At 49.0% G+C, this 20639-nt stretch overlaps 6 protein-coding genes across 6 annotated transcripts; 4 read left to right on the top strand and 2 right to left on the bottom strand.

Annotated features, from left to right (window-relative positions):
• Positions 1–510: 510 nt before the first annotated feature.
• Positions 511–4486, top strand: PEX2_049520 (uncharacterized protein; the record flags this gene model as incomplete). Its single annotated transcript, XM_016742227.1, has 4 exons — positions 511–804; positions 883–2494; positions 2555–2668; positions 2721–4486. The coding sequence occupies 4 exons, from the start codon at positions 511–513 to the stop codon at positions 4484–4486; spliced, it is 3786 nt and encodes a 1261-aa protein (XP_016597742.1).
• A 422-nt stretch (positions 4487–4908) lies between these two features.
• PEX2_049510 (RXT2 domain-containing protein) lies at positions 4909–6686 on the top strand (the record flags this gene model as incomplete). The annotated part of the gene is made up of 4 exons (XM_016742226.1): positions 4909–4981; positions 5061–5182; positions 5282–5435; positions 5512–6686. The coding sequence occupies 4 exons, from the start codon at positions 4909–4911 to the stop codon at positions 6684–6686; spliced, it is 1524 nt and encodes a 507-aa protein (XP_016597741.1).
• Positions 6687–9811: 3125 nt separating this feature from the next.
• PEX2_049500 (bifunctional phosphatidyl-N-methylethanolamine N-methyltransferase/phosphatidyl-N-dimethylethanolamine N-methyltransferase) lies at positions 9812–10685 on the bottom strand (the record flags this gene model as incomplete). The annotated part of the gene is made up of 5 exons (XM_016742225.1): positions 9812–9884; positions 9935–10361; positions 10418–10434; positions 10542–10581; positions 10637–10685. 5 exons carry the CDS (start codon positions 10683–10685, stop codon positions 9812–9814), a joined length of 606 nt encoding a protein of 201 aa, XP_016597740.1.
• Positions 10686–11121: 436 nt separating this feature from the next.
• rgsC (putative intermediate filament protein (Mdm1)) lies at positions 11122–16127 on the top strand (the record flags this gene model as incomplete). The annotated part of the gene is made up of 4 exons (XM_016742224.1): positions 11122–13765; positions 13821–14806; positions 15043–15597; positions 15759–16127. The coding sequence occupies 4 exons, from the start codon at positions 11122–11124 to the stop codon at positions 16125–16127; spliced, it is 4554 nt and encodes a 1517-aa protein (XP_016597739.1).
• A 614-nt stretch (positions 16128–16741) lies between these two features.
• Positions 16742–17445, bottom strand: PEX2_049480 (uncharacterized protein; the record flags this gene model as incomplete). The annotated part of the gene is made up of 4 exons (XM_016742223.1): positions 16742–16888; positions 16950–17133; positions 17196–17247; positions 17298–17445. The coding sequence occupies 4 exons, from the start codon at positions 17443–17445 to the stop codon at positions 16742–16744; spliced, it is 531 nt and encodes a 176-aa protein (XP_016597738.1).
• A 1647-nt stretch (positions 17446–19092) lies between these two features.
• Positions 19093–20281, top strand: sonA (putative nuclear pore complex protein (SonA); the record flags this gene model as incomplete). The annotated part of the gene is made up of 2 exons (XM_016742222.1): positions 19093–19353; positions 19457–20281. 2 exons carry the CDS (start codon positions 19093–19095, stop codon positions 20279–20281), a joined length of 1086 nt encoding a protein of 361 aa, XP_016597737.1.
• Positions 20282–20639: the final 358 nt, after the last annotated feature.

Here is a 20639-nt window from a genome sequence, read left to right as displayed (position 1 = left end):
ATGATATGCCTGAGGTTCAATATATTTGAATTGAAGGTGATAGAAAACGAAATAGCAACATAGGTAATACCCCGTAGTCAACAAATATATATAGCCGATCTATATATATTCGGACATATGATTGCCAATCATAACTTCGACACCCAATTGAACATTAAACGTCTTATATTTGCTACAACATATAAGTTTATTTGCATATCAAATCTATTTTATACAATCTACAGACCTACTTCGTATACGGAGTATATGTCAAGATAATACATCCATGGTCAACTCCTATCTGTGGCGGGTCTCTTTGAGTAAACATAGTTGACCGCCCACCACGGCAACATGGCAGTATCCCCCAGCCATTGCCCATCTTACCCCAAAACATCATTGAAAACACCGAAGCATATTTGGGCTTTACTCTCATTAACAGCCTGGATCTTTATCTTTTGCTCCTTGAATCCCCAGGTCCTCGCTATCCCCTAGACATGTGGTGACCGCGCTGCGAAACAGCCATTGCCCGCAATGGACGCCTACCCCGAAGACTACGTTAATCATAATCTGCCTTTAGTCCTGCTCTCAGGACTGGAGGCAGGTCCTGAACATGACTCTGAAACATCCTCGAGCTATCCTCTAATATTAGAGAAGGGGACCCATATCTTCTCAGACTTCCCACCTCTGAGCGGGGCTGTTGCGGAGGAGCTCCGGAGCCTGCTTCTAGAAGAAGATAGCTCTCAGATGCCATGGAAGTCCAAAGTTACTATAAGCGGCAATACTACGACTGCACATATTGGCTACCGCATCAAAAGTTCTGGCCGCGTACGTTGATACTCTATGATTCCAATCCCGTTGGTTTCACGACATCGTACTGCGGACTGCTTGCTAACACCAACACAGTCATGCAGACTCCCTCCACGAAAAGCTGACCCCCCTATCCCCTCACCACCAACTACTCCCAGCGATGACCAGGATAATGAACACTCGGAACCTAACGCACACTATGTCCTCCACTCGCCGATATCGCCTTTATCGCCGGGTTCCCCAACTTTCCCAGATGGCTTGCTCACCCCTCTATGGGTAACGAAACACCAAGACCTGGTTCCGGCAGCAGTGATCAATTTCTTCCCATTCTCGCTGGACCCGAATATGAATTCTTTACGGGACAATCAGCTCAAGATCGAGATCAACAGCCTGAAAAAAGAATGGCACTCCTCCGGGTACAAGACGCGATTTGTGGTCGTTTTGATATCAGAAGAGGGAGAAGAAAGCGGTTATGAGGGCGAGATCGATGACCGCATTGCGGGCATTCGGCGGGCAACAAACCTTGACCCCAGGTCGATATTTGTGATCCCACCGGACGCAATTTCGTCGGAACTGCAAGACTTTGTGAAATCACTCTTCTCTCTGCTGCAACCTTCGGTGGTTGAATACTATCGGGATCTGTCCAAGCATGCTAGGCGTAAACGAAACAGGGGCAATATCCCTCCTCCGACTGCACCACCAACGACCGGAACTTCTCAGACCCTATCATTCCAAGGCTGGAACGTACGGTATGAATTCAAGCTCGGAATTTTTGCCGAGTTTCGCCAAGAAATGGATGCAGCCTGTCGGAACTATGAGAGTGCGTATGACACTCTATTTGGGCATGAAGTTTTCGAAAATATCGCGGGCTGGAATCCTCGGTTTAATGATGCGCGCCTCTTGGCTGACGCCCTTGCCATTCGGATTATACGCTGCCTGTTATGGACGGGTCAGACGACCGCCGCAGCTCGGCTTTGGGTTGACCACAGAATCCGTGTAAAGGATATTGTCAATCGCAGAGGAAAGGGCAGTAAGCACTACGGATGGGAGGCCTGGGAGGCGCGTTGGTCGATGGTAATGGCGCAGCTTATCCGCCGAGCAGAAATTCCGTCTCTCTCCAGCGAAATCTCTTCTGAACAGCCTGGAGAGCTCTATGCTTTACCCGAGAAATTGATTCCCACCGGGGAGAGGGTTAGACCCTGGGAAAACCTCCATCATGAGGGTTACTGGCTCCACCGCTCCGCGAAACATACAATGATCCGACGTGCGCTTGCCCATAAAATTCCCATGGAAGATCGCATGGCCCCTGGTCAATCACCCGCCTCACTACTCGCAAACAAATCCTACTTGTACGACACATATCTTGTTCCCGACACTCATGCCGAAGCACCCCAAGAAGGACGAACTGGCTTCGACCACTCTGGTTTAATATTGAACACGCTAAAGGCTGCTATCGAGGAATTCGCAAAGCGCCACCAAACAAGGAAAGTCGAGAGCTTGAGTCTTGAGGCGGCTGAAGAGTATATGCGCATTGGCTCATGGTCTGAAGCGCATAGCCTTCTTCAACCGCTGTGGTCTACTCTTAGCTGGCGCCGCTCAGGGTGGTGGCATCTGATGATCAATTTCGGATGGGCACTCAGAGAATGTGCCATCAGGGTGCAGGACAGCGAGACAGTTCTGCGAGTGGACTGGGAACTGCTGAACAAGAGTGAGTTAATTCCATTTATCTTATGCGTATTGTCTTCAATGTTAATACTTATTCCGATAGCTTTCAAACAAAGACCTGGGTGGCATTATGACATCCACAGGAGTCTTGAAAAACTGCCTTCAGAAAAGCCCAAACATTCTCTTGTCCTTCGTGCAGAGGATGTTATAACGAGTCGTAAGTTGGCAAGCCCGAAATGCAAAGATTGCACTGACACCCGTCTTCAAAGTGACCGCGTCCTTGGTATTCGAGAAATCTGATGGCAACGTGGGTGAACCTCTACAGGTTCAACTTTCCATCACCTCATGTGCTCATAAATCATCGGCCCCTATCCGACTTTCGGAGGTCAAACTGGTTTTCGAAGGATGTCTTCGCCCAGTAAAGGTTCAATCTGACCAGAATCAGGATGCTGACACCACAACACCATGTTGCATCGCAACTCTTCCACTCCGCGAGCCGAGCAACCCTGATACTGTGATCCAATCCCCAGCCGGTGGACTGACCGCACTGGTCGGTATAGCAGATCTGACTTTGGGGCCCTCCCAAACCAAGGTCTTCAACCTTACCTGTATTCCTCGCGAAGCTGGTGAAGCCAGGGTTGCTTCAATCACCATGCTGATCGAAGAAGAACAATTTGATTTGGGTTATGCAATTACTGAGCCAGATCAGCGTGAATCGTTCTGGTGGCAGCAAACGGAAAAGGGAGTGACCCGCAGAAGAGTGGGCAAGGACCGGGACACTGGCAGGTGCAAGGTTATGCCTAAGCCCCCCAAGATCCGCCTCACGACTCCCAACCTGAAGGAGACTTATTATACCAATGAACGGGTGATGCTTCAGATTGGTATACACAACGAAGAAGACGAAGCTGCCGATGTATCTGCTGAAATCAGACTCTTCGGCACCGAGTCCACAGCTCAAATACAGTGGCTCGACGGCGATAGCGACCCTGAACCCCTCGAATCAGGCGCGAGCACCCCGATTGAGGGGCCGTCTCATTATTTGAAACGAGCTATGGGTGTTTTGGAGCGCTCTTCCAACAAAACCCTTACAATTGTGCTGGCCGATACCCAGGAGGCCACGGATTTTACGTTGGAAGTCTCGGCTGTGTATCATTTGGTGTCTGATATCCAGACCCCGATTATGAAGAACATCACCGTGGATCTATCATTCATTCGGCCATTTGAAGCAAACTATGAATTCTTGCCAGCAATTCACCCTCAGCCATGGCCTAATTTCTTCGCAGTTAGTGATACCTTACTCGACGATGGCTCCGCGCCGAGTCCTGGAGGCTTGTTCCAGAAGTGGTACCTCAATTCCAAGGTAGTCTCGTTTGCAGTGGAGCCGCTGGTAATTGATAAGATGTCCCTGATTCTCCTCGAAGCCAATGGGGGAGCCATTTGCGAGGTTCACTCGGAAGAGCTTGTCAGTCCAGAAACGCCCCATCTCGCACCGGAAGAACTGCGAGAATCCAACTTCTGCCTCGATGTCCAAAAGCTCGTTCTCGGAGACCGTCGACCAACTGCACTCACCTGCGCATTGGAGGTCAATTGGCGTCGGCAGTCATCTGGGTCTGCGGCTTCCTCCGACGCAGAGAGCTCGGTTACAACCACCGTCCTCGACATTCCCCGATTTGTCGTCCCCATGGGTGAGCCTCGAGTCCTTGCATCGGCTACCCCATCTAGCAGCATGCCGGGGTTGATCCACATGGATTATGTACTGGAGAACTCCTCCACCCACTTCCTCACCTTCAACCTGGTCATGGAAGCTAGCGAGCACTTTGCTTTTAGCGGGCCGAAGACCACCGTTGTGCAACTCGTGCCACTGAGCCGCCATACAGTGAACTTCAATCTGTTTGCAGCGAAGCGTGGCTTGTGGATTCAGCCACAGCTGGTAATTATTGACACCTACTTCAACAAAACGCTCCGCGTCCTTCCAACGGGGGATATGAAATCGGACAAGAAGGGGGTTCTGGTATGGGTTGATGCCGACGATTGAATGATATGACTAGGAACTGAGGTACCTACTGTAGATGAATTGGACTGTCTTATAATAAGCAAATATTCTATATAAAATAATCATCTCCAACACCATACACAACATGCTGTATAGATGAGGGTATGTCACGTGTTCAACCCTTATCACATAACCCGTATTTCCTAATGTGGCTAGCGGCGATCGGTCTTCCGCATGTCTTGCCGTCAGAGAGCTTCATCACAGTCTCTCAAAGACATTACAGCTTACTTCCCTTGATTCCTGCAGTATCTACACCTATAATTGAGGCATCGGCATCGAAACCCTTCGCCTCTTACTTTCCCCCTCGTCGGGAATCCTCCCACGCCCCCATTTGCCCAAGAACCCCCCTCCAACGCGCAAACCGATTTGTCTAACCTGACAATCTCGTTGTCGAGACCGTAACTATGGCGGCGCAAGCGGCGTTAATCGCCGATACCATCATCGGAATGAAGCGAGCCTTGCGCAGAGAGCGTGAAGGTAAGTTATCGACCAAGCAGTCTACATTTCCAAGCAGTCTACATTTCCAAGCAGATTTGTTTTCTGACACCTTCGCCAGATAATGGCCCGGACGACCCAATCATGGCGCCGACGAACAGGGGAAACAAAATGCATGCTAATGCTAAGTATGTGAGCGAGGGCGCACTGGGCTACATCAACGCCGAGGATTACTACAAGCAGGTGCGTGATTTGCCGATTTGCCGATCTCGGGGACTTGGGCGCTGTGGTGATAAGATGAGGCTCGGATTTTATGGAAACTGACTTTTGACCGGTGATTAGAGAGTCGACCATGCTGGCTATACGCGCTACATTCTTCAGCCGAACCCGGTTCGCTATGATTCAGAAGGAGACGAGATTGATGAGGATGATGAAGATTCCGAGGCTGATGCGGCGGCTGCTGAAGAGAACCCATTTTCTGGGATTGCACTTGAGAGTAGGTTTTACCCTCCTCCTTTTTGATTACTGTCTGTGGCTCCATAACTGATCTGTTTCCTTTCTCTTCTTTTCAGCCCTTCTGTGTCCCTTGAAGCATCCTTCTGAACTCCACACCCATCCTTCTATGTCCCAAGCATACACGTCGCAAGCCCTGGAGAAGATGACATCGGCGGTCGAACACAAGCTCCGCCAGGAACGGGCTTTGCTCTGGCGCGCCAGGAACTTGCATAGGCAGTTCCTCGGTGATAGCGGTTGGATGCCATGCGGTGCGCTCGAGACACCTAATGATCACTTGATCTTCGACCCCAGACTTGCTAGCAATGACCCGAGCGTATATGCCGGTCAGGGTGCAAGTGGGACTGGTACTCCGTCCATCACTAAGGATCTCAATGGCCAGCAGGATGCGGCACAAAAGGTACCTGCATCAATAGCCACCCAGGACCCCCAGTCGGTACAGAATGGGACAAAGCCCCAGGCCAGTTCAACGCAGAATGACGTGGAAATGGCTGAGGTCCCAGCAGAGGGCGAACCCACCAAGAACGGCCTGCAACTTAAATCAGAAGAGACCGATGCTACCGTCAAAGACCTCCCACCTCACCCTAACACGTCGATTTATGACCGGGAGAGCAACAACAACGATGCGGCCGGGGCGAGCACAAATCTGCCCCCCAACGGGAGACAAGACATGGACATGACGAAATATGCCGACCCCGTCGATACAACCGAACTCAACGACGACACAGAACAAGACCTCGAAATGCACGACGGCTCCTCGCCAGAACCACCACGGCGAATGACAACGCGCGCGCAAGCCAACGCAGCCCCAAACGAAACTGAAAACGGCTCCCCACTCTCCGACACAGCATTCCCACTCCCAACCCCACACCCTCTCTTCCTTGTCCCTGACAACATCCGCCCCGACGCGAACTTCGGCCTCCCTGCCGCCGAAGCCGAGGAAACCCGCCGCCTGCTCTGGTCATATATTCAGAAGCAGGAAGAGACGGTACGCGGGGTCGAACACATGCTCGATTCGCTGAATAGATCTTGCCGCATGAAAGCTGATGTTCTGGAGTGGTGCAAGGCTGAGGGACATGTTGGTGAGATGAGTGATGGCGAGGATTGGTATGACCGTGAGCAGTGGGGTCTTGCTGAGGGGGAGGACTTGAAGAAGGGGACTGATGAGGATGAGGTTGAGACCGTGGATGAGAGTCGGACGCAGGGAAAGAGGGGGAGGGGAAGGCGACAGTGAGGGATATGCTGTTGGCAGTGCTGTTATTCTTTACTTCATCTTCTTTTTTCATCTTGGGCCTTCTGGCATTATCATGTCCTACTCTCTTCCTGGTGATATGAACCATACATACTACCCTGTCTCTGTCTCTGTCTCTTTGGGCTCTTTGATTCATGTGGCGTCGGTATATACCCTCATTTCTATAGTAAACTTGATTTTTTTGGTTACTGTTTCTGGGTTTAACAAGAAATATTTCATTAATTCACATAAAAGAAAGATAACAACTGGAATGTCCATGGGCCATTCCAGTAGGGCACGTAAGTCCACTTGGAGAGCAGACAATACGTGCATGGTGAGACTGTCCACGTATACTATCTTGCCTTTGCCCTTATTCATCCTCATCAGCATCGTTCTCGTCCTCGCCATCATCATCGTAGGTTTGCTCCTTGGTCTGAGCCTCATCCTCCTGAGCCTCGTCCTGCGTCCATGGAAATCCTGAGGTCATGACCACCACTCCTCTACAACTGCAGACGATTTGGTATTTGAGCAACGATGTGATATTGATACTCACTGCCACAATTTGGCGGTTGTCTGTAACTTCTCTCCCTAGCATAGTCGAACAATGTTCTCTATGGGAGGGGAAGGGGTTTGATTCAAGCTGTCAGATTGACGGTCAAATTGACGGTCAATTTCTGGCTCTCTGTTTTTCGGCGATTCTGTTTCTTATCTTCCAGGACTTCGATATCAAGACATGATGCGCAAGTTGTCAATGACATGTCTGGGTATGGCGAGTCGTGGGTTTCACAGCCTCATCCGAGGGGGTTGTTTTGTTCCAGTCTTGGGTTTTGATCTGCGTCTTCCACAGTGGTGCCAGTGGTGTACTGGTTCCTGGTGATGTTGATGCGGTTTTTGTCTAGGTCGAGTCTTCTCAGCATGCCTAGGCATACGGTGACACCATGGGCCTGGCGAATGTCTTGACATTTGAAGATCTTTTTGCATTCGTCTACCAGGGAAGTAGACCTTGAACATGCTCAATGGTCTGTCATCGAGTCTTGGATAAGCTTCTTCTGCTGTAGATATCTTCATCTCCCAAATCGTAGCTTCACTTTGTTTTGCTTCATGTGGTTTTGTCTGATTTCTTCTTCTTTTCTTGTTGTTCTTCCTCGTCTTTTTTCTTTCTTCTTCCTTTTTCGGAGGACATAGCAACGCGCGTAACATAGTCTACGCGCGAAACATAGCCACGCGCGAAACATAGCATACGTCTCTTATTAAGATCACCCTGGACCTTGGAAGTGGGTTCCCATTGCTCCCTGCGTGCGTGTTTCTACCATTCCTGCCACCGAACTCCAATCCGTCGAGTGCGTTCTTCCAGGATAGCCCTGCTGTCTGGCTTTGCTGTCTGGCTTTGCTGTCTGGCTTTGCTGTCTGGCTCTGCTGTCTGGCTCTGCTGTCTGGCCCAGCAAGGCGAGTTCATCATGATTCTCATCAGTGGTTCCTAGGCTGGTTCATCCTAGCCAATGCCTAGGATATCCGTCAATGACCGAGTTCAACACTGGCTCCAAAATGCTGACTTGTTTGGATTCCGCACGACTGGTTCATCAGGCCGACGTCGATTTGTGGTCGAGGGTGATTAGATGTCCAGCGGGAACATTTCTGCAGTCTTTTCAATTGGGTGAGGTCCATGGGTTTGTGGGGTTGTACCCGATGTCGTGCCAGAACAACCACAGGCGACTCCAAAGCACAACGCAAGCCACCGAGCATGATCCTTGACGTGAAGACCCTCCCCCCACCCTAGAGCCCCAGTGTAGGAAAGAGCAGCGAAGAGTAGCGGTTCCTGGCGAGCTTTATTGCGCGAGTCTTTGCCATAGGGCGAGGTGTGGTAGTCTCGTGGTTTAGCTCGCCCCAGCGGGCGGAAGAAGGCCGGGCATGCCTAGCGAATTTGACGTATTGGATCGCTTTGGAATTCCATTGATTCTCGTTATTCTCATTTGCTCCTCAGTTAATCTTCACCTGAGAGCAAACGCAAGTGGATGATTGAGCTAGTTATGCATCAGATAGTACATTTGTAGTGGTAGTGCGCGCGGTGGTAGTACGCGCGGTGGTAATACGCGCGTTGGTAGTGCGCGCGGGAATAATGTTGGCGGAAAACTAGCAATTGCACTGGCAATTGCACTGGGTCTTTGCTGCAATTTGCTATTTGGGGTTTCAAGGTATTGACTCAGGTTGATGATCCGAGAGTTGAAGAGTAAAGCCGTGCGTAACTAAATATACGGTTAGAAGATTAGATCCAAACAGGTCTTCTATTAGCTCGGCGATTGTGTAGCCACATTGAGGCATTGAGTATAGACCAAACTCAGGCGAAGACCCTAGGCTGTAGTATAATACCCCGACAAATGAGCCCATCACCAGGTCCTTTGGTTCATACATTATGTGAATATGTGGAAAGCTCCTTAGCTCGATCTATGGCAAAGGAGAGGAGAAGGATTGATTCTCTACAAGCAAACAGAAGCTAGTTAAATACTGGTTGGTGGCCAAACAAACCAGGTATCGAGGTAGATGATCTGTCTTAACAGGCCTTCGTGAACATACTATACTACCATACTATACTACATCTTTCTTAACTGCTTAGATTGTTAGTTGTTGGTTGTATAAAAAGAGGCAGAGAGAACATGATTGTAAAATATTAGGTGTGTTAGATTCAAAGTCTTTTGGTTTAATTGTCTGGAGCATTCGTTTGTCTGCTGTAGATACCTCTTTCTCTTTGCCCTAAGCAGACAAGCACTCTAAAAGCTCCTTGTACATCCTCATCAATCACAAGTGAGCAACAAAGGTCTACTGATTCACAGTCGTACTGCAGTTTTGGCGCGATGGGTTGATTGAATTATATCTTTTGTAGTCGCGTAAGGGAAATCACAGTGGGGCCTTGTCCTGTTCTACTCATCCCCAGTATCAGGGACAAGGCAAAGATCTATCGTCTACAGGTCCAGCATCGTTGAAGATTCGGATGCATCCATGTGCTGGAAAGTTGTCGTGGGCAAACCTCAGACTTTTGGGTGTCAAGTTGTCTGAGCAACCTGTCCTCTCTTTTGGTGTGTGGATTGTGGATGTTGAATGTCCCAGCCAATCCTGGTATACAATCATGGCGCTTACTGCTTCTTGCCGCCTTGCTTCTTGGCACGTTCACGCTCACGCTTGGCGTAGATCTCAGCAGTGAAGGGGCTAGAGATAGTCAGTTTAGTTCTAGGAATGCTTCAAAAATGACTACTTACTCTTCCCAGCCAAGAGCGAACCAGTACAGGACAAAGACCTGGGCAGTCAAAAGAATACCAGCAACCTTGCCGTGGTACAGTGCAACACCGAGGAAGTTCAAGGTGCTACCCCAGTACATCGGCGAGCCGGTCACGTTGAAAGGGAACCCGGTGACGGGAGCGTCCATGAGAATACCGAAGTAGTCGCCAAGGTAGGTACCGGTAACACCAAGAGCCCACATGCTGCTCAGAACCAGGACCGAACCGATAGCAAACAAGACACCCCCAACGATCGGTTGGTGGACGGGAGCGTAGAAGGGCTGGTCAGCTAGAGCGAGTTGGTAGACATGGTCACGGAGAATTCCGAGGGAGAAGATGGTGAATGCAAGGAAGTAGCAGCCATTGTACGCGCCTCCGAAGAGGCGGGTTAAGAAGTGGTTGCGGTACTCTGTTCACCGGTTAGCCAAGGTCGAACGCAACAGTGCTCGGGTGGAGTCGGCCAACCTGCGCGGGCAACAATGCTAGAAATTCAGGTTAGCTATTGTTTATGGACAGAATAATTGCTATTAAAGTTCTCTCTCAAAAGTTCTCTCTCAAAAGTTCTCTCTCAAACAACGTGGACACTCACTTCCAGAAAATTGGATTAAAAGCAATAGTCGCGGCGGACCCTGTTGGGGTCAATCACATGCAAATTGTTGAGATCCTGTAGAGAGACCAACTCACATAGTAAAGGCTTAGAGGAAAAATCGACAAAATCCGTAAGAGAGGCCATGGCGCAGAAACTGCAGAGACTGTTTAACGAGAAGGAGTGAAGAGAAGAGAGTTAGAATTCGAAGAGAAAGAAGAAGAGGGGAAAGATGAAGTTGACCGTTGGGTGCCGGCCCCGGATTAACAGCTTAAGTAAACAAAAATGACGTCCACGGGTTCCTCCACGATCACGGGATCGTGTCCTTCTCGACTCTTTGCTTGGCCTTTCTTTTTTTGATACTGCCTTTACAGCTGAAATCAACGTTCTTATCTCTTTTGACTCCTAGGGGCTTTGTACCACCAAATATCGATTTCATTCTAGCACGCCCAATACAAACGAGAGCTTCACCGCCAATCAGGCCCAGTTGACCGCGACCACAATACTATGCCGAGCTGTTCGCTCCCAAGTACCCGGGAGTGATCGTTATGAGCCGTGGAGCTCTGACAAGCGTGTGGGGAGAATGGCCCTTAGTCGTCGCGACCTAGTTCTGGCGGGCGTCGGCGTATTCATCGCTTGGGGTCATGTGGTTCGCTGGCTGCCGATCCTCCGGTATCTAGGATATGCCGTGACGCTGGGCGCCGTCCTATCTTCTGTGGGTATTTTAGGACTTGTCGCATTGACAATCCGGCACAAGAATGAAAAAGTCAACAAGAACGTTTCAGTGGCTTTCATCAAACCCAACCAATGGCGAAAGGAAGTGCTGAATGTCCGCCGGAGCACGCGATATCGGCCCCGGCCACTCTATCCTCAGTCCTTTGTTGTATCAGAAGGGATCGACGAACTTTTGTCTTTCATTACTCGAGACTTTATTTCCTCGTGGTACGGCAGTATCAGTCCAAATCCCATATTTGCCAATGAGGTTGATCGAACGATTCGTGTCGCGCTGGAAAACCTCCGGGATAGGTTGGTTGCGGAGGACATGGTGTCGCTGATTGTATCACGCATCTTTCCTATCGTGACATCGCACCTCAAAGAATTTGACATTGCCGAGCGTTCTGTTCGGGGACGCAATCTCAATCGAAATGTGACCGAGTCTGGAGAGCTTGATTTGGCCATTGCAAACAAATACCGTGATGGTCGCTTACATCCTGCTGTTGCAATCTCTGCGTCCGATCAAAAGTCTGTTCAACAGGAGTACCTGCGCAAGCTAGCGGTTGGCCTTTTACCTCAGCTATTCCCAGAAAGCGTACTCAACAGTCGAATTGTCTCGGTCCTGATTCGCGAAATCATATCATGCGCTGTGCTTATTCCGATAGTTACTTCATTATCAGATCCAGACACATGGAACCAACTAATGGAGGCATATGGCCGTACAGCTTTGCAGGATCGGAAGACTGTACGCAAACTGCGCGCCGCTTTGGACCAGCATGCCTCACCAACACCTAAGTCCAAGCGCGGGCAACCATTCCCACGACTGTCCGCAACCGATTCAGAGCGAGCCTTTGAGCGTTTTGTAAGGGCAATTAGGAAATGTAATAACCTCTCCGATGCCCGTCGGTTCCGTGCCCTCGTTTCCAGTCAATTGAAGCAAGAGAGTGTGGTCGAGGGCCAGGACCAGGTCTATCTGAAACGTTTGGAAACAGGCAAACGTGTTCTTGATCAAAAAGTGGCAAATCTTGCGAGACCTGGCGAGAACTCCCATGTACCTCCAGCACTAGACCTTCGACCAGAGATCCCATCGAAAACGCATGAATCGTCACTGGTTGACGTGATGCACAGCGCATCTGGGCTTTCTTATTTCATGGAGTTTATGGACCGTCAAAAGCTGATGTCGCTTGTTCAATTCTGGGTTGTTGTAGATGGATTCCGCAACCCACTCGAAGATGACTTTGGAGATGAGGCAGCGCCCACTTCATTGGCATGGAAGCCAGCAGACAGGAACGACCTAGCTCTGATCAGTGAAACCTACCTCTCAAAACCAGAACTGAAGGTCTCTGAAGAGTCTCGCCGAGCAGTCAAGACATTCCTCAGTGCAGGAAAGCGTGCCACCCCGGAACAATACCGAAAAGCGCGAATGGTGGTTTTGACAACCCAGTCTGCCATTCTAGAGCATCTCCAGGATACTTATTATCCGAAATTCAAGGAGTCTGATTTATATTGGAAGTATCTTGCGTCCGATGAAGCATCTGCCGCCCAGGTGCCAGTTCGTCAATCCTCTCCCATAGCAGTCGCTTTTGAAACCCCCGAGAGGCGGCCTCTTCCCCCTTTGCTGTCACGAACCACCTCCCAGCCGGGAATGAGAACGTCGAAAGACCTTCGACGAGCCGCTGTCTCATCTAGTGATGTGCGAAGCATGGGAAAATTGTTTGATGATGACGATTCACCACGACGATCCATAGATTCAGAACGATCTGGTCATCTGTTTGATGACGACTACGACACCGACAATCTCGCCACGTCCACCTATAGTTTGGGCAAGGATTCCCAGAATGGCGAGAATGATGCTGGCCAGAGCCAAAGCCAAGTCCTAGAGACGATGGAGGCAGCGCTTAATGATATCATTACCAATGAGCCGAAAAATGGAAGAATTGAAGACCTCAAAGGAGATGCTGCCGGTCTGTTCGGGCCGGAGCGTCCTGTTCTTTCGTCGCGCAGCTCGTCTGAAATTCCCCAGGTTGACAACCGGAATGAAAGAACTAAGAAAAGCATCGCATCGCTTGGTCTGGTTGATCATGCATCCCGACTTGGTGTATTTCATGACGATTTATTTCCGGATCAACAGAAATTCATTGAAGATGAATACGAAGAACCAGACGGCGTGGATGAAAAAGACTCAGCAGATGAAGTGCACGAAGCTGCACCGGGTGACTTAGGTCTAACGGAAGCGATTGAGGCGCTCTCGGTGGATATTGACAAGCTTGCAGCTCAGGATTCCGTGGTCCAAGCATTGACACGCAAAGCAGAACTGACAAACAACACCGCGGAGCTGAGAATCCTGCGCAAGTCCAAGGCCAGCATCCAGCGCGAAATGCACCGCAAGGAAATGCAGCGACAGCAGTACATTCTCCAGGAAAGCGATAACAGCTTGTTTGGGCGATCGACCGTTAGCCTCAAGTCTACTGTCGTGGGTAAAGAGGAGGACGATGGCCGTGAATTCGCAATGTGTAAGAGAACTTTCTAATGTACCGTGTGTGTGCCCAGGCTAACTAGGTATTTTAGACGTCGTGGAGGTTCGAAGAAATGCCGGCGAACAAATGCCCGCTGCATCGTGGGTCGTTGCACGACGATACAGCGAGTTCCATGATCTACATCAGAAGCTACGCCAACGCTACCCCTCCGTCCGACACTTGGAATTCCCCCGCCGACGTGTCGTCATGAAGCTACAGAAAGAGTTCCTTCATAAACGACGACTCGCTCTCGAAGCCTATCTTCAAAACCTCCTCCTCCTACCAGAGGTCTGTCGCAGTCGCGATCTACGTGCATTCCTCTCCCAACGTGCCATCCTTCCCCGTAAGGAGAACACCCGCGATAATGAAGGTGAAACTAAAGACCTTGTCACACGCATCTATAACTCCGTCGCAGACGGCATGGATGATTTCCTCGGCAACTTTGGCGTTCTAGACCAACTATCTACCGCAGGCCAGAACCTCATCTCAGCCGCCACCCAACAAGCTAGCGACACGACAGTCCCAGACTCCAGCCTCGCAACCGAAGATGCCGTCACAGCCGCCGAAGCTGAAGCGGAACTAAACGCCTTCGAAGACCGCGAGCTCGAGCCATTCATCAAGCCCATCTGCGATCTCTTCCTCGAAGCCTTTGAGCTGAACCGCGGTAACAACTGGCTGCGCGGCCGTGCCGTTGTCGTCGTCCTGCACCAGCTTCTTGGTGGAACCATAGAACGCAAGGTCCGCGACGGAGCGCGCGGCTTGGTACAAGATGACTCTCTTGTCAAGTACCTTGCTCTCGCTCGTGATACCCTCTGGCCCGGCGGCGTACTCCGCAAAGCCCCTCCTCGTTCGGCTGTAGATCGTCTCAATAGTCGTGCCGAGGCTACTGTGGTCTTGGCTACCCTCATCCCGGATCTAGCAGGTAACGTCGTCGGCAGAGCTAATGCGCAGGCTGCTGCCCGTCGCATCTTTGCTACGCTGAATAACCAGCATCTCAATACCCATCTTGTCTTTACGATTCTTGACGAGATTGTCTTGGTTCTCTTTGGGAGTTCGGGTCGTTCTAGATAAGAAGCGAATGTTCTTATTTTTCCTCGTTACAACTGTATATACTCGATTACATCCATCTCTACATAATTCCAAATATGTTCATCTAACACATCCAAATTCCAAATAACCCCGCTAAGATTAAAAAAAAGGGGACCATCACGTGTACGTGTGATGAGGCTCAAATGTGCCAAATTTGGCACCAAAGAGCCCCTAAAACCTCCCAGGTCGAGTTTCAACAGCTCGTCTTCTTCTTCTCCTTAATCCCAATGGCCCCTCCCCCAACCTCAGCTCAATCCTACGCTCTATCCGTCCCCGAGATCTTCGAACTAATCCTCCTCAGCCTGGACACCCGTACCCTCCTGACAAAAGCAACCCGAATCTGCCACACCTGGTCCCATTTCATCAACTCCTCCCTACCGATCCAATGGGCCTTATTCTTTCGACCACTCGACAATGCATTGAATAAACCGAAGATCCAAAACCCACTGCTCGCAGAAACCTTCCCGTCAATCTTCCAGCAGTCTGGGTCTAGCAGCAATGGAAGAAATCCTAAGAAAAAGAACGATACCGATACCAACACTACAAATGGAAAAACCACTCCCAAGCTCGCATTCACCACATTCGACATGGTCAAGAACCCGCACAAATGGGACGCATACATCAGGCCAGAAGCTAGCTGGCGCCGTATGCTGGTCCAGCAGCCACCCGTGCATACGCTGTCGCTGCTAAGGAGTAATGTCGGACATGGCGGACAATATTTGTATATTTATGAGGCGTTGGTAAGTATCCAGCTCTCTATTTATTTACATAATATATACATATAGTTAACATCTATATCTACATAACGATGTCTCTATATGTTTACTTTCACCCACATATCATATTTCATTTTCCCTCCTGCAAAGAAACTCTAGCTGACATTCGTAATCTCCCCCCCAAGGACGACCAAAAAGTATCAGCCGGTGGCCTGCGGATGGATATTGTCTTTGAATCCCTCATATTCGGTGACAGGTGGGATCAGAATGAATACTCCGCGACAGAGATGGTCTGGGGACAGGAATTCCTCCCGAAACGGATTTGTGAGGATCTGGAGCTCTTTGGTGTCCGGGATCTGGATTTGGTGTTTTATACTCGTCTGGGAGAGGCGTCCCGGGGTCGAAATTATTATTATTCGAGTCTGGAATCGAGTCTGGAACTTGACGTTGTGAAGAAAGTGAAGGCGGCGTATACTGAACTGGGGATGAAGCCGAAGTACTCGGATGAGGTTTTTTTGAGAGGGCGGAAGTCCTGGGGGTCACTTTGGGATTAGGTTAGACTTGGGTGGGATCTGTGTAGGGGATTGATGTATTTTCTGTCTTCTCATAGATCGATAGTATGCCCATGTACAATGTGAAGTTGTGGAAGTCAGCCCGGTATAGCGTGGCTTGGCATGTCTATTTGGACTTTAATTGTCTCCTCGGCTTGGTTTTCTGCATAGTATATCCCATACAACATCTACATGCGAAAAAGGACACCCGGGAATTAATTCATTCGATCTCCACTAGGCTTAAGGAGTGAACGGTACATACCGGTCCACCCAGGGTAGATACATAAGAGCCGGACCAGACAGAAAAGACAGAAATAAGATAGGCAAGATAAAATCAAAATACGAAATCTCCCTCGCGCCCTCCTAATTCCTGTTCTACATTGGAAATGCAGCGAACACAGAGCAGCCGAATGGGACTATGAAAAAGCAGAAGATAAAAAAAGTCAAATCGCGTATTGCAGATTGAGGGGAGTCAATAGTCCCGGTAAGAACATCCATTATCACGACTGGTAAGTGAAGGAAGAAAGGAGAGAAGAAATTAAAGAAGGCATCCGGGGACACATGTCTGTGTTCATGGTCATGTCATGAAACACCCGGGTTGATGGGCTAATGCCAATCTATGCCTCGTCCTTGGACTTCTTCTTGGACTTTTTGCTTGGGTGTGGTGCACCTTCCTTCTTCTGGTGCACGATCAACCGGGTCCAGCAATCTTCCTTGTCCCACTCGAAGCCAGCGAGGTAGGGTTTGTCAAGTTCGTCATCCGCCTAGCGGGGTCACGTCAGCCATCATGGATTCTCTGTGTTCTATATTTGTAGAACCACTGACCTTCTTCTTGAATTGCTTATGGATAGCATCTAATGCGTCCTTGATTGTGACGCCCTTGGAGTTCCGAGCGGTGACCTCTAGGCCAAGGGGGAAGTGTAGGTCAATCTTCCTGACGGGGGGAGTGACGAGGAGCATTTTGAGGATATCTTTATCCTCAATGGTTGATGGGGAGGTGTTGAGCTTCCTGGAAAGAAGTCAGTGAGACTGATCTATATGGGAGGAACGGAACTGAGATGAGATACTGACCACCCAGTCTTTTGTGTCTCGATTGGTAGGGTAATTTCCAGCTTTTCCTTTTCTAAAGTGATGTTAGCATAGCTTCCCCGATTGAGATGGATGAGTACTGACCAAGGTCCTTGATATTCCAGATACCTTCTACCACTGAGGAGTGTCGCTTGTGGGTCTTCTTGACCTCCTTCTCAGTGGTCTCGGGTTTCTCATCAGATATGGACAAGCCAGCGATGGCAGAATCGATTTTGGTTAAAGGAACAGACATGGTTGCAGAGTTGTGATCAAGTTGAAGATGGGAAGAAGTGAAGATGGGAGGAATATAGATGAATCAGGAGATGAAAGATCAGGAGATGGAAGGAAAGAAGAGGGGGAAAGGCAAACCGTTGGAAGGCAGGTGACCAAGGTTATGTGAGAGGGGTCATGGATGTCATGTTACTTTTTTGTTCCTTTTGCTTGACTTGTGGTGTTTGTCTCTTATTAACCAGGGTACCTCTCTAGTTATATCTTAGTTTCACTATTATTCTATTATTCTACTTGGAATCCTATTAACTATTACATATACTATCAAACTATTACTATATTATCATCATCTTCACATCAATATACATATAATTATAGTAATAACTACCGGCCTCCCCCGGATCACTTCAACTGACATCAACATTGTTAATCGTAGCCAATCTTAGCGCTGCACCCCGCATTTGAGCTCCACTTTATTTACGGCAGATCACTCTTATATTAGCTGTTATATTAGTTGTATTACTTATATTAGTACTTGTACTTATATACATAGTATCATACAAGTACTTAACGTATGACTGTCACCTGATTAGATACTTAATTAATCATACCACTCTACTTCTTGAATTCTCCCGAGGTCTCTTTAATATCCCTACTTACATAGCTAGGAAACTGACCACGTGAGGCCATTATTCACTACCTATCTACTCCGTATCTCGTTTTATAATACTCCGTATGGTGGCGCCCATTATCTGGCAAACTCAATGCCTTCAATTCCTAACCAGGGTTCTTGCTCTTAATTAAGATTTCTTCCTTTATGGCGTAATTAACCACCATTATCTCATCACACTGATATGGACTCGAGCGGTATATTATATAGTGACCTCTAGATTTTCATAGCGGATTTAATTACTTGATTTGATATAATATATACTATATCATCCAACCTCAGTCATCTCTTAGACTAGAAATATATAAAAAATAATTCAGCTAGCTAACAACTTTGAACTCATATTGATAACTACTTAACTAGAAAATCCCAGCCTAAAAAAAAGGAGGATATGAAGATGTTAGGCTAACGGCCAACTTAGCACTCGGTATAAAATTGTTGCAGACATTCGTATAGACTGGCATATGATGATGCCAACAAAGCGAAGGTCAAATTGAGTCTTAGTTCTTACTCAAATCTCTCTCTGAATGCTTCAAACTGACCATTGATTAAGGCATCTATCAAAATTATTCCCAAACGGATAACTGCAGTCCGACAATGCTGCCTTGATAGTCGTGACTCATGGCATCGATATAGAGCTAGGCAGGACTATACTGCTGTCAATAAACTTGACATATATATAAAGGCCAGGCATGTCCAAGTGATTTAAAATTAAAATACAAAGGTTGAATCATACTCAAACAAGAACACTCGACTGAAGTATAAAATCCACAGACACAAAGGCGGTGAGATATCTTTTCTGCCGGCATCGCGCATCGCTTTCTGTCGAGCTACAATTATCATCGACTTCTCTGTCTCTTCGTTTCTCCACTGACCTCGACTTTCTTTCTCCTCTGCATGACTCCTCAGCTGTGAATTCAGCTTTGCCTTTGTTTTCTGTTCACATCCTTTCATCCCTCCCTCGATACCCTTTACCACATCACACCTCTCGCGCCCTTCCAAATGTCACTTTTCGGCGCCGGCGCGTCGTCGGCCTCGGCGGGCCAGACAAATACCACCGGCGACATTTCCAAGGACGTTGCCCTCAACACTCCCCCCGAGGATGGCATCTCGGATCTCCGCTTCTCCCCAACTAGCGAACACCTAGCCGTCGCCTCGTGGGATAAGAAAGTCCGCATCTACGAAATCAACGACCAGGGACAAAGTGAAGGAAAGGCTCTCTTCGAACATGAAGCTCCAGTTCTGAACTGCTGTTGGTCTCCAGTAAGCTCACACCCCTTCCCACTCACCCCACCTATTCACCCCTCAACAATTCAAGTCCGATGTACAGAAACTAACATCAGCTTTTTTTTCTTCTCTCTTATAGGATGGAACCAAGGTCGTCGGTGCTGGTGCCGACAAGGCAGCCCGCATGCTTGATCTCGGCTCAGGCGCAACAACCCAAGTTGCCGCCCACGATGCCCCCATTCGAAGCTGCCATATGATCCCCAATCCCTCCGTGGGCGGATCCCCACTCCTGATCACCGGCTCGTGGGACAAGACAGTCAAATACTGGGATCTGCGCCAGTCGACCGCAATCGCCTCCGTCGAGTGCCAGGAGCGTGTCTACACCATGGATGTCAAGAACAAATTGCTCGTCATCGGTACCGCAGACCGCTACATCAATATCATCAACCTCGACCAGCCAACAAAGTTCTACAAGACCATGCAATCACCCCTCAAGTGGCAGACGCGGGTAGTCAGCTGCTTCTCAGATGCCTCTGGCTTCGCTGTCGGCTCCGTTGAGGGCCGTTGTGCTATTCAGTACGTCGAGGAGAAGGATTCCGCCTCGAACTTCTCCTTCAAGTGCCATCGTGAAACCCCGCCTGCAAACCGCGATGTCTGCAATATCTACTCCGTTAACGCTATCTCTTTCCACCCCATTCACGGTACCTTCAGCACTGCAGGTGCCGACGGGACTTTCCACTTCTGGGATAAGGATGCGAAGCACCGTCTCAAGGGTTACCCCGCTGTCGGAGGCCCTATCACTACCACCGCTTTCAACCGTACTGGAAATATCTTCGCCTACTCTGTCAGCTACGACTGGAGCAAGGGTTACTCCGCCAATACCCAGCAGACTACCAACAAGGTCATGCTGCACCCTATCGGACCTGATGAGACAAAGCCCAGACCGAGCACGCGCAAGCGTTGATTTGGACCGGAGCTTTTTTCTTTTTTTGCGTGGGATGGAGGGATTTTTCCGTCGATTGCTTTCGTGTCCCATCGCTACAACGAGCATGTAATGAAATTTTTACCATATCGGCGTGTTTTGATTAAGTGCAAATGGGATTTTTTTTTGCTAGCCTGGCTATTTCTTTCATTCGAAGGGCTTACTAGGATCTTGGAGATGTAGTTCCAGAATTGTGACAGTTCACTATAACTATAGATCATAGAGCTAAGTAGGGACAAGTAAATGGGTCATCCAAGATCAAGATATCAAAAACCAAACACCTTCATTGCATCCATGCGTATGATACCTATAAAAAGGAAGAATTCCCCAAGCCAGTTGA

This window comes from Penicillium expansum (assembly GCF_000769745.1).
Source record: "Penicillium expansum strain MD-8 chromosome Unknown contig160, whole genome shotgun sequence".
Lineage (NCBI taxonomy): Eukaryota > Fungi > Ascomycota > Eurotiomycetes > Eurotiales > Aspergillaceae > Penicillium > Penicillium expansum.
This window is presented reverse-complemented; position numbering and strand designations above follow the sequence as displayed.